General features: G+C 39.7%; 1 protein-coding gene across 3 annotated transcripts in view; it reads left to right on the top strand.

The window, feature by feature from the left end:
- The window catches only part of LOC135156906 (centrosome-associated protein 350-like), a 34,788-nt gene that overhangs the window by 197 nt on the left and 20,769 nt on the right, over positions 1-13,822 (top strand). For 2 of the 3 annotated variants that reach the window (XM_064110734.1, XM_064110735.1), the window contains exons 2-11: positions 4,139-4,268; positions 5,420-5,463; positions 5,938-6,081; positions 6,609-6,666; positions 6,952-8,747; positions 9,228-9,492; positions 10,038-10,241; positions 10,570-10,839; positions 11,280-11,467; positions 12,930-13,055. In XM_064110734.1, coding sequence (XP_063966804.1) covers positions 4,175-4,268; positions 5,420-5,463; positions 5,938-6,081; positions 6,609-6,666; positions 6,952-8,747; positions 9,228-9,492; positions 10,038-10,241; positions 10,570-10,839; positions 11,280-11,467; positions 12,930-13,055 — 3,189 coding nt within the window. In that variant the 5' untranslated portion in view covers positions 4,139-4,174. The remainder of the gene's footprint in view (positions 1-4,138; positions 4,269-5,419; positions 5,464-5,937; positions 6,082-6,608; positions 6,667-6,951; positions 8,748-9,227; positions 9,493-10,037; positions 10,242-10,569; positions 10,840-11,279; positions 11,468-12,929; positions 13,056-13,822) is intronic. The other variant, XM_064110736.1, reaches the window with a different exon arrangement.

The following is a 13,822-nucleotide window of genomic DNA, read 5'->3' as shown; positions in this document are numbered from 1 at the left end:
TCAATTTCAATATTCTAGACAATGTTGATTACTAATTTAACAGATAAATTTCATGTTTGATTTAGAATTTTTGTATTCAAATGGACCGTGTTGTGTTGTTTTGAAACTGACTGTGGACGTCTGTGCAGTGTCGGTGTCGTGTGTGGGCCTATTTTTATTGGCAATTGCAAATGACTCACTCGCACTCGGCAGCTCGCCGTCTTGGCCGTTATTTTTCGGACGCCTCAGGCTCAGCTCAGGCGGGCACAGCCGGCTAGCCAGTAGCCACAGACACAGCTTGGACACAGTCACAGGCGCACTACAGAGTACAGTATAGTTTAGAGTAACCCAGAGAGCTCCAGCCCGCGTAGCGGGCTGGAGCCCAGACGCGCAGTGTACAAACGGGCATTCAGGTGAGAGTACCGTGAAGTTTGGTCAATATCATTTACATAATACATAATTTAAACAGAAATTAAGCACTTACCACGATTGTATGGATGATAGTCTAACGAGTGGCAGTTTCCTGACATCGAGGCACAGACTGGAACCTCAAAAAACGATCAGTTCTGTCGCGGTGGCTCTCCTTCTTTCAAAATTCATAGCAAAATGGCCGTTCGAGAGGGTGTAGGGCGCATGCGCGAATTTGACAAAGTCTATATGCGCTAGTGCTATACTAGCCTCGGTCTCGATCGGCCATTTTGTGTTGAATTCTGAAAGAGGAGAGCTACCGCGACAGAACTGATCGTTTTTTGAGGTTCCAGTCTGTGCCTCGATGTCAGGAAACTGCCACTCGTTAGACTATCATCCATACAATCGTGGTAAGTGCTTAATTTCTGTTTAAATTATGTATTATGTAAATGATATTGACCAAACTTCACGGTACTCTCACCTGAATGCCCGTTTGTACACTGCGCGTCTGGGCTCCAGCCCGCTACGCGGGCTGGAGCTCTCTGGGTTAAGTTTAGAGCTATATTTTGTGCAATATTTTTTGTTCTAAAAATAAAATCCTGTGTCGATTGTCAGCAAAAAATGGAAATTTGCACTGACAAGTGCCAGGCAGAATTTGACATGTTCATCTTTTTTGCAATATTTTTTTTTGTTCTAAAATGAAATTTGCATCAATTTTTGTTGAATATAGATCTAGGCCTATCCTATTTTTTTCTCCTATCATGCCTATCTCAATGCCTCATAGAATTTGGAAATGTATCACCATGTTTTGTGCCCACGGCCACGCGCTATCCACAGCCCCTGCCCTCCACGGAGCTCCGTTTTTACATAGCGCATCACGCGTTTTAAAGTCAATGCGTGCCAGTGATGCTAAATTGTGGCTGGATCTGGATTAGACAGGAATAACCGTCGTTTCTGGGATTTCTTTAACAATTTCTGACATATCACTATAATCCCCATTCACCGACGGTAGTTAGTCTTAGTGTGAGCTCGCATGTGTTATCACTTCCTCTAATTCGCCGATTAACTGTCCAGACTTCAATATTCTTTTTTACATCGAATTTACAGTCTAAGGATTTAGAAACTACCAAAATACAATGTACTATCTTGAATATATAACAAATAACTTAATGTGCACGAAATAGAACAAAGGTATGAAAATGGTACTTTACCGATGTTTACTTGTCTTGGTCCCGTCGTGGTCTCGAGAATCACCCCCAAAATGGCAGCCAAAATATGAAATATTACCAACGAACGGAGAGGGCGTCAACAATTTACGAATATGATATCGATATTGCTTTCGATATTATACGATCTGCTCCATATGCGAGCTAAACCGCTACAATCACAGGTAGCAGACGACATTCGATAAATCGAGACATCGAAAAGTTAATAAGGAAAATGACGACATTCAAGATGGCAACTTGCAAGAAAAACCGTCAGCTTAGGTGAAAATGTCTTAGATGAAAGATTTCTCAATCATCCAGAGGATTTTTTTTTCAATAACTCCGGTCCAAGGTACGCAATTACTAAAGTTATTTATATTTCCCTGATAATGGAAACCATGAAACTGTAAATTTCGCTTAAAAACAGTTTTAAATCGCGACCTATAAAACGTTAGTTCACTTATACGTTGGCTGTACGTACGGGCCTCCAAGCTCTTCAGTCTATGTATTGGTGAGTGGAGCCAACGTAGTTTAGCGGAACAACCAAAATACAGAGACTGAACTTTTGGTCTAGATCTGGATGACCTCACATAGTATGTAGGGACAGTGATTTTCCGCGATCGCGGAAAACGGACGGAATTCACGGAAAGGGTCTTTTGAAACGGAAAATGGCATTTCAAACGGAAAATCACGGAAAACGTATTTTCCCTCAAAATACACAGAATAGCAACAGAAATTACTCCAAAATCACAACAAAATGAGAATATTAAATGGCCAAAAAAACCCAGAAAACACGATCTCACTTCGCTACTATCATGACAATTCACACATCGTGACTGCACTCGACATCAGCACACTCGATTGTACCCGTACCCCGCACCGTACCCGTACCCGTACCCGGCCGGCCGGGTTGGGCTTCACATGCACACATGTATCGTTCAACTACATGTACACAGTTGTGTGTTGCTGCCCTCTACGTTTGAAGATGTAACAGCACGATATCGTGGTCTTAAAATCCAAGATGGCGGATTGGGAAAAGACGTTGACTGATGATAACGATGTCCAAAAACCCCCAAAATTATCGATGAAATATCATTTCACCGTGAAATAATGCTAATAATATGAAAGGTGAGGATGTATGCATGCAAAATGGGTGTGTTAAAATATTTTATTCACCCGCATAGATCCGATTAGAACGGATTTTATTGTGTTGTTGGTACAGTAGCAGATACAAATTTTGACCAGTGCGAGTGTGCATGTAAATGTGTAAACGGAATTGTCACTTTTCCGTGTGTACAAAGTCTATGGGGAAACGGAATTTCCGTTTTCTGACATGCTGAAACGGAATTTGAGATTTTCTGAAACGGAAAAGGCAATTTTTTGAAACGGAAAATCACTGTCCCTAAGTATGGTTTCAAGGTTTCAAGCTACACTGACTGCCTCCTTCAATCCTGAAGATTCTTCTTCATCTTCTTCATCCTACACTGACTGCCTCCTTCAATCCTGAAGATTCTTGCAGTATTGTAGTACCGCGGACCGGCAGGTGCAATACACCGGGTGAACACCCTACTCTTTGACGAATAGTATATTGGTTTTAACGTGCATAGGTTGTGACTCTCCTATTCACGGGACCAACATTTGCGTCCTTTCCGATGGACGGAGTGTTTTCCAACTGCATTCACACCTGCACTGAATACAGTGGTGAGGCATGCTTACACACAACGCTATAGCATCAGATTTTTTTTTTGGTTAGATGCGTTTCGGCATGAGCGGGACTCGAACCCCTCACGTTGAGATCTACGATCTTATCCGAAACATGCGCTCTAACCGACTGAGCTACGCTGCCTCCTAAAGTGTACGTTGCCAGCTTGCGGTAAGGTGAACACTATCCGTTCTGTACGATTTGCTACTGTGCTCAACCCATGAAAATCCTGATTTCAACTCCAAAATCCCCTTTAAAAAGTTAAATTTTGCTTTTAAAAAAGGATAGATTTAGTCTGCACCATATTTTCAGAGCTTGCGGCAGAGTTGCTCAAATTTAAGAAGGGGGTCGCAGTAAAATGTGCCAAAAATGAAGAAATCTGTGGTTTTGTTCAGAGTTTGTGAACGTTCTCTCAAATTTAGGATAGTATCTTCAAAATGACCAATAAAAAATTAATGAAATAGCCTAACACGATCATCGTTGCGTGCGCATTTTGCTCAGTAGACTGACTGGGAACCAAACAGAATCGTTCTTTCAAATTATTGATTAATCGCTAACCTTCCTGTTACGGGGGCCAGGTGACCATTAACGGTGCATGATTAACTGTTGATTATTTGTTCTTTCGTGATGAACTTACTTTCTTTCTATTTCTGAAATATATTTTTGAAATGCTATTTTTAAAATTCAAATGATTTGATGTGGATTAACAATTTTTAGTAAAAAATGAATGAATGAATGACTGAATGAGTGAATAATAAGTGAGCGAGTGAGTGAGTGAGTGAATGATACAATGTATTAGCAAATATACTAGACTCATATTCCTACATTGTATGTTTCTTTTCAGACATGATAGGTGATATAATGTAGTTGGTGCTTTATTATGGCCAGTACAACAGTGAGAGCAAGGCGGGTAACTGAGCCTACTGTAGTTCAAAGACATCCCTTTCAAGTCGATGATGAAAAGCCACTTGCAGGTAAGCTTGCCAAATTTCAATTACCACTTGTTCCCTATTTCGTTTTGACCTTTACATGGGTTTTCTTCAATACAGCTAGACTCAGGAGTGAAAATATGTTTGCCTTTACCTGACGGTGAATGCACAACAATGGTTTTGTTTTGTACCACTCTGTTTTTCCAAATGCTACATGCATGCAAACTTAAGTTATGTACAGTTGAGGCCAAAAGTTTACATACACCCATGGAATTCAGTGAAACTTGATAACTTGCCAAACATCGTAACATTTAATATATATCTTTAGAAATATAAATACTACCATGACAAATTTGGTATCAAATGAAAGAGCATATTAAGCTCTTTCACATGATTGGGATGCGGTTGGGATTAAAGTATCTTTCAGGTGGAATTTTCTGTGAAGAAAAAAAAATATGAATGTCAAATCTATGATTTATATTATACATTTTCTAGTATGTATGTCACCACTGAACAAAGTGTAATCTGAAATGTTTGTATTGAGAAGTAACCAGCACAAATATGAAATGTTTTTGTCAAGTTTTTATTTTTAATTTGTCTAAAATATGAAGATTTCTGGGGAAAAAATGACACCTACATATTTTTCAGCTCCTGATGACAAAGCAGTGTGATGAAGGGGCATGACATACTCATTTGTTTGATATCAAATTTGTCATGATAGCACAAATATTTTGTAAGATACAGTAAATTTTATGATGTTTGGTAAGTATCAACTTTTCTTTGAATTTCCTGGGTGTATGCAAACTTCTGGCCTCGACTATGGTTCGTTTAGACAAATGAAGATGTATCTTTCATTTCAAATGACTATTGCAGTTCGTTGAAAGCTGGGATATTCTTTATTATTGATCTAGTGAATATTTATTATGTACACCTTTTTCAGTTTTTCTATGCCACAGAATTTCCTTCCTGTCATTATACATTTATATTACGGGGAAGGGTTTAAATGAAATGGTACTATAAATAATCCTATTGATAACTTGCCATTAATTATCTACATACATGTAGTCTCTTCCATGGACCTCTATCTTGTTACAAGTAAATGTATGGTGTCTTGTTACTTCCTTGATGTTTTCTAAGAATTTGAAGCCTTTTACTGTCCACAAAGTTAGTACCTTGGACTTTGTTTTTTTCTTCAGATTTGGCTACAGCATGGGACAATATCACAGAAGCAAAGTCAGCTGTAAGTTTCACTTCCTTGTGTATTTCTAGATAATGGTGTAATTGTATAAATTGTAGACTTTTTATAATTTGTATTGTCACCCTTTCTCAGCAAGAATTTTTTTTTCATGGCAGGTACTGCCAATGGAGGCCATTTTCACTGCTTTGAATACGGATCAGTGCAGATCTCAATCTAATATAATCTTATCTATGTAATCTCATTTGAATTATTGCCAGCAGTAAATAGTTGCCATGTAAATAGAAAAAATTTTCCTCAAAAGAAATGTGCTTACAGAAAACCCGTCAGCATTTCGATGGCATTGAAAAAATATCTTTATCACTTTTGCAGATAAATGTATTTCCCCCCAAATTAAAAAAAACTGAGGTGCGGTTTTTTCATAAATCATAACCATGTTTATTTATGACCATGTTTATTATGTTAGCGTTCAATCAGCATATTTATGCAGTAAGAATTTTTGTTTTATTTATAAAACAGTTATATCGAGCTGAAGCCCGCATAGAACACCTTGATGATACTTCAGGAAGCCTCCTAGAGCCAAGGCATCCTACAGGTGCACGTCTACCAGTAGATTCTGTACCGTCCATGGAAATTAGATCAAGCCCTACATGTACTTCAAAGGTTAGTGAATAAACAAATGACCCCGAACTCCAACCGAGTACAGTTAAACAATATTGTTGGTATCTCTACCCCTTGTTAATATACTACATATGTGGCTTTTGAAAAAAAAAATATGATTACAATATTCAAAAGGAAATTTCACTTAACATGTATTATAATATTTAGAGGTGTTTCATTTTATATAGCCTATGAATTAATTCATCATTTTATGTTACAGCTACAAAATAATACAGGGTTCAGTGACTTCAGTTGCTCTCACACCGGTCATATGTTCCAAATTCCTTGACCTTTAAAAAAACATCACTTGCTACCAATCTTTGCATAATGGTATACAATGATAAATCACAAATGTTGGACTCAGATTATGTTATGGATTATTGTCAAGTCACTTTCTAGTTTGGATTTGGCAAAATAGAGGAAATAGTTCAAGTTCTTGGTTTCGGCAAGCTTATAAATTTGAAAGTATGTTTTTTCTTCACCCATAGTTTCCATTTTCTGCTACTTTTTTTAATCAATATTTTATGCAGGTTCAGAAGACGAGGAAGCATCCATATGAAAAGCCCAGAAAAAAGGTTACCATTAAAGGTATGTTATAATTTGTAATTGGTAATTAGCACTGAATGTGTGATGTGAAAGTGAAAGTAGTTTCCTTCAGTGATTGATTAATATCTTAGTATTGCAGTACTACAAATGGGGTGACTTGCAAATGATTAATGAATTTACAATATCATTACCATAGTTTCACTTTCAATTTGATATTCAAACTGGTACCGGTACATGTGTATGTTTACAGTCTTTCAAAGTGCTACTGTAAAGTATTATGGATCATGTTGTCCTTATTAATGTTTGATTTGCTTTTATTTTCTATAGAAGACCTACAGCATAGGAGGGATCTGGAACTGTTTCCTCCCGATCTAACAGCAAGCACAATACACTCCCAGAGATCAGGCTCCCAACAACCAAGCAACATAACTGACGGTGCAATTACAACTCTTAGAGACACTACAGTCAGCAAAAGTATGAATCCTCAAAGAGGCACTTCAGCACCAGACCGGTCAAGGGAGTCATCCAGCAGGGACATCCTTGGAAACGGTTCTGCAAACTTGTCCATAGGCAGCAGCTCGGAGATCAGAGTCTTGAATGATATCCGGACTCCTAGCCTTGTTCGTCAGGCATCTACGGTTGAAGTGTCACCAGGTTTAAGAGTGAGCAAGGACTACATCCCTGCCTATGACAGGCTGTTTGGGGATAATCCTGTGATGAAATTGAGTCAGGACAAGGCAGCACCCTCTGTGGCTAATACCCCAGAGAACAAGCTGCTGCTTCAAATGATATCCTCCAGCACAAAGAGTAGGGATCCAGCAATGCTTAATCACATGGACAGATTGAGAGAACGTGTGCAAAAGCAGCAGTTGTCAGCAGCAAGGTTGAGAGATAGGGATCCAGAAGCACAGAGAAAGAGACATCATGAAGGGGATCCAGTCCGCATAAATTCTGAAAATGAAACAGATTTCTTGTTAGGTCTTCATCCAAAAGTGCCTGTCCGCAAGGTGGCTTCTGCTCCAGCTGCACCTGCATATAGAGGTTTTAATCAGGCAGAGGCACGCTTCCAAATAAAAGATGGTAGGATAGTTACCGAAGATCAGCTGAAAAGAAAAACAAGCAGGCCAAATGAGAAAAATCAAGGACAACTGCCTGTTTCCAATCAGTCTAGAAATAGTGCAAAAACTATAGCATCAAAGCCTCTACAACCGATACACAGACAGACAGAAGATAATCAAATGCATAAGAAGCCCCAGAAGCCTGTTCGTAAAGTCTGTAAAACTCCTCTTCCAACTACTAAGCCAAAGAAACCAGAACCTGCACCTGGTGTCAGCGCTAGGGCATGGCGGGAGGGGCAGAAAACCGTTAACAAGGTGCTAGGACCTCCACCGAAGGTACCTAAGCAGACTTCTGATACAGTGCATACAAAAGACTCTACTTCTCAAAAGGTGCAAAACTCTGAGGCTCCCACAGACAATGTTGGGATTCACACAGATGATGAAGTTGATAGATTATCAGAGCATCCTATTGAGTCTGACGATGATAGCAATGTTCACCAGCAGCCAGAAGGGCAAGCTCCTATTGTAGGACACTTACCTGATGAAGCCCATGAAGTCTTGAATGACTTGCATCTCGATGACTCAGACGATGGGAGAGACTCATCCCCTCCCCCAGCAGAGTCCAAGTCTAGCAAAAACAACAACAATGTACCAAGATTGTCACGGAAAAAGAAGATCAACAGGTCCAAATCAAAAGACATGAGCAACAGCTCTGCTCCAGTGCAGAAGTTACGGCACTATGAAGCTGAAGAGGTGCAAAAGTACATGGCTAAACAACGTTTGGAGAGACGGAGAAAGCTGCAGGAAGATAAAAAACAACGGTTGCTACAAGCAGAGAAGAAAAGGGAAAAGTTGCAAGATTTATATAAGAGACAACGTGAGAATGCCAAGACAGCCAGTCAGAAGGGAGAAGGGAGTGGTGAAAGGATACCAGTGGATAATGGAGTCAGACTCTTTGATGAAACATTCAGCAAGGGTCAAGGTTCTATGCAGCAGCACCAACAGCGCATTGTGAGACCAGTCACCCTTCAAAGGAATCACCCATACCAGGACAACCATAGAAAGGTGAGTGCATTGTGTAATCCTTATTTAGGAAATGAATATTCCTTCATTGATATTACAAAATTTCATTCTGTCATAGAATGGATAGCTTCAAATGATGTAAGGGTTTGATTATTGAAGGAACTTTTGCTCTCATATTTCACATATAGAAGTAACTGATATCAAAGTTAAGTGTCATTGGCAACAGGTTTTGTGATGTGAACTTTTTACAAAGCTCAGATTCAAATGTGTGTATTATTTTTTTATATGCATTTTCACAAATTGATAGAAAAGGGATTCTACTGCCCAAAGTCCCCCCAATGAAACTGCCAACATTGCTTTAAAGTCAGTTGCTAAATCAGACTGTTAAGTGGCCATTGAACAAAAATCCCTCTTTAGGTAGAAAGAATCTTAAAGTTTAAATATGCTGACATCACTAATATATGTTAAAGTCAAAGTGTATCTTTGTCATAATTCTGCTAATGTTACTGTCTCTGTTTGTAGATCGACACAACTGGGTCCGACAAGGAGAATCGTGCCTTCTGGAGCACTTCCAGCAGCGACAGCTCACTTCGCTCCAGCCCCCAGACTGACCTGTCATCCTCCACCCCTCAAGAACAACAACCTGGGGTACCTGGATTCCAGGACCACCAGCAGCATCAGCAGGATATTGGGCGGGACATCGTCTTGGAGCCTGTGAAAGAGGAGGAATCACCGCCTGTGATAAGAAACCAACTCAATGAGAATGCACACAGGGGAGAACAACCTGGTATGTAGAACAGTTTCATTTGCCTGGGAGAAATTGGCTAAAGCAGTTTGTTTTGGGATGATGTGTGAAGTCTGCCCAGTTGGTCAAGTAAAAGTGAAAAAAAAAATACAAAACACATTATTCCCAAATTGGCCAGCTATATTCCCTTAGTTACTCTGTTACAGACACAATGGCTTGAAATCATAAAGAAAAACCCATGTTATGCATATTTTGTGTATTATGTTTGAACATTGAGAAGGTCCAATAAGGAATGCTTGCTTTTGGTAAAGGGGGCTAAATTTGTGTAGTAGCAGTTAGCATATTTGAGGCAGATGTTCCCTAAATGTATTAAGCAATATACAATATTTCTTTTTAGTAAATGTTAAGGCTACTGTAACTGTAGAGAGTATATTTAGTGACTAAGGTAGTATTGATAATTTCCTTACAATCAATTCTTTTGACCAAAATCAATTTTCTGGGATTGTGCTATTTTCTTATATCTCAATTACTTTTTTTTTGCAAGATGGTTGGAATGTAATAACAATTGTGTTGTTGTTTCTTTGCAGCAGACAAGGCAGCTGCTGTCACTACTCCTAGGCCCAAGCCAGCCCCGAGCCCTGGGAAGCCCCGTAGCAAGGCAGAGCGGATAGCAGCACTCAAGGCTACTGCTGCAGCCCTACAAGGCAGGCTAGAGGATGAAGTCAGGCAACTCACTGGGGACCTCTCCAACCTGGCTGCCAATGCCCTGGCACCAGGCCAGTCCAACCAAGGTAAGCATTTTCACTACATATAATTCATTGTAATATAAGTCAAATACTGTCATAAAGTACTTAAAACAATTTTGTGTGTCTTTTGTTACAGGCATGTAAAAATGGGTTAAAGCTGTGGATTTTATTGTTAGCAACTAACTTCACCCTAACCAGGCCCGGTGGGGGGGGGGGGGATTCCTTGGCCCTAGTAACCTGATATTACCATGAAACTGCTGCAGGGTTTAAGCTATTGGTGTACAACCCCATGAAGATCTTGTATAGTTTGACACAATCCACTGTATAAGTGATGAAAATATCTGTTATTCACCATCTCGTATCTCACAAACAGCGTCAAGGTCACCTTCGAGCCATCCAGTGGACAGATGGGCCTATCCTATACCAGGGGTTGCTGCACTGCCTAACAGTAGCTTATCACCACCAGCCAGACCAGGGGTACCACCTGTACCCACCATCAGTAGCCTATCACAATCGGCTACCAAGGCAAGTGGTGTAAGGTTCAGCGAACCAGAGCCTACCTCTCCATTGGACAAACTCACCAGGCATCAGAAAGTAGCTGGAACCAACCAGGATTTCAATGTCTTCATAGGAGAGCTGCCAGGTTGGTTATATGAGGAAGAAAATCATTCTTGATGAAAAATGTTTAGATAATATTGCAATTAACATCTTCACCATACCCCTCTAATTCCTGTGTTCGAAATATGTATAGTGGCTTTGCAGATAATTCTCCCGAATTGGAAGGATGTTATTGAAATGAGGAAGTGCTTGCAAAAAAGAAATCACAAGATTTTCATTGATGATCCTGTAGAAGTTTGCTCCCTAATGATATTTTTGTATTAATCAATTAATTAAGAGTATACACATCTAAAATTGTATTATTTAATTGAATATGTCTATGTGATACACAATTCTTGTTTTTGGCATACAACCAAAAGATGTATTTTGAAAGCTTTTGAAGAGATGGACCCCAAACTCATCAATATTTAAGTCTCATCAGTCCCATGAATAAAACAAATTTATCAACTGTTATTTTCCCTGCAGGTGTAAGAAGTCTCTTTGATCAGGCACAGGAGTCTCGAGAGAAGAAGGCCAAGAGCAATGCTGCCACCACCATCCAAGCAGCCTATAGGGGCCATCAGGTCAGGCAGAAGCTCCACTGGGAGCTACCTTCCGGGAGCACCTTGAAGGATCGCATCCAGGGCAGGAAAGAAGACGTTCCCATTCCACAGGTAGTTTATGATGTTCAGATATTTATGGCGACCAATAGTTTATAGTATATTCAAGTGATAGCAGTCAGTCTGAATCACGTAATCTATAGTATACAAATATTCAATGTTGATAAGTGCGATCGTTCCGAATATTGCATGAGTGTGCAAGTTGAAACAGTCTATTCAACGACGCGAAGCGGAGTTGAATAGACTGTTTCAACTTGCAACGAATGTAATATTCGGAACGTCGCACGAATACAACATTGAATATTTGTTTTATACAACACCGATAGCTTACAGTTTAGACTAGATCTAGATAGGCTAGATCTATAGGTCTAGTCTATGACTAACGCGCGTTAGGTCTTATTTTGCTTACAATGTTGTCTTTTAATCGTCGAGTAGGTTTACTCCAGTAATCCCAGGAGAATCAAGTACTTTCAACATAGATCCAAAGTCATAGATCCATGAAGTCCAATTTGTGAACGAATTCCATAAAATCCAGAAGGAAATCCAAAAGGTAAGCAGCGCGTACCCTAGGAATAATTAGCTTAGCAACGTACGTACGCGCACTGTGTTCAGCTTAGCAACGTGTATTCGCAGTGCTACGTACAGCGTCAGAGATACGAAAACGTGATTATAATTGCGCGTATACCGCTAATTCACTTAACGTGTACGGGGCATGTCCATGGGTTCAGTGTGCCCAGGGATCTTGCAGTGCTGGCTCATTTACTTCAGCGTGCTATAGTCGACTATAGCACGAGCGTGCAATAGTCGACTATAGCACGGCTAGCATATCTTAGCGTGCTATAGCTGATTCCTCTGAATGTCATGTGACACGCTTTCATCCAATCAGCTGTCAAGGATCTATCCATTTGTTGTATAAAAGTTACTGTTGAATACAAAGGTATCAAAACAGTTTCTTTCATGCAATGTGATAATCGATTATAAAAAAATTTTGATTGATTTTTATGTCAAAATATTTTGAAAGAGATAATGACAAAGGTGGACAGTGGTGAGTGGTTGAAATTCTCACTACCTTCCTAAAACTAGTTTACTGGAAACTAGTTTAACCTGTAGTGAGTATGGTCGAAGCGATCTTCCAAACCGGTTAAAAAAATCCACCTCTCGATTTAGTTTTCAAGATCGCTTTTGCCTTGTTATACTGGTTTTAGCATAAGTGAGGACACAACCATTTTTTGGGAAGCGATCTTCGCACATTTTGAGTGCGCTTCTCCACACGACAGGTGTAGAATGCCTATGCTGCGGTTTCGAATTTTGCGAGAAACGTGTCACCCCACTGAGAGTGTTTCCATAGCAACAAGATCGCTTTATGTGAAGTGATTTTTAAAACCACTTTCGTGTGATCAAGTGGGAACGCTGACAAAAGCGATCTTCCAAACTGGTTTCCAGTGAACTAGTTTTAGAAAGCGTACTGAGAATGGCCTCTAATGGTCTTTTTACATTTGTTTATTGTACCATGTAGATACGACTATCAACAGGGCTGTCCCTTCCAAATAATGTGCTTCAGTCTGATGGAGAGTCGCTCAGTGAAGGACCTTTGTCTGCAGAATCTAGTGAAGCAGAAGTGGACCAGGAATATACTCCAAAGGTAAGGTCGAAAAAAAAGTGGCTGGGATTCGAACTCACGTCCCTCTGATGGAAAGACGAATGTTGTAACCACTAGACCACAACGCCTCATGTAGTAGATGACATAGTAGGGGTGATAGGTAGTGCAGTAGTAGTAGTAGTAGTAGTAGTAGTAGTAGTAGTAGTAGACCTAGGGGTGGTAGGTAGTGTGGTAGTTGTAGTAGTAGTAGTAGTAGTAGTAGTAGTAGTAGTAGTAGTAGTAGTAGTAGTAGTAGTAGTAGTAGTAGTAGTAGTAGTAGTAGTAGTAGCAGTAGCAGTAGCAGTAGCAGTAGCAGTAGCAGTAGCAGTAGCAGTAGCAGTAGTAGTAGTAGTAGTAGTATATAGTAGTAGTAATAGTAGTAGTATAGAGTAGTAGTAGTAGTAGTAGTAGTAGTAGTAGTAGTAGTAGTAGTAGTAGTATTATGGTAGTAATTAAAAAAAATGTTTATTGCAGGAGTAGCAGCAGCAATATATGTAGTCAATTCGGAAGTATTGAATTAGCAGCATCAATGGTAGTAGTATTTATATTCATCTAGCATTAGCAGTAGTAATGAGGCCACACATCAATATGGGTGGAAAGTCATCATGTGTCATGAAAAAGATAGTTGTCAAACATTGATGTCGATGTCTACCACACACCCCCTTACCCTCCTTTTTCAATTGTTCCATATCATATCAAATGATGACATGCCCTATTACATGGTATGACTCACTGCCAGCTTAGAGGGATAGGGGAAGAAACAGGTGTTT

The sequence above is a fragment of the Lytechinus pictus genome, chromosome 15 (genome assembly GCF_037042905.1).
Source record: "Lytechinus pictus isolate F3 Inbred chromosome 15, Lp3.0, whole genome shotgun sequence".
NCBI lineage: Eukaryota > Metazoa > Echinodermata > Echinoidea > Temnopleuroida > Toxopneustidae > Lytechinus > Lytechinus pictus.
The sequence above is the reverse complement of the archived record's forward strand: the minus strand, read 5'-3'. Positions and strand labels throughout refer to the sequence as shown.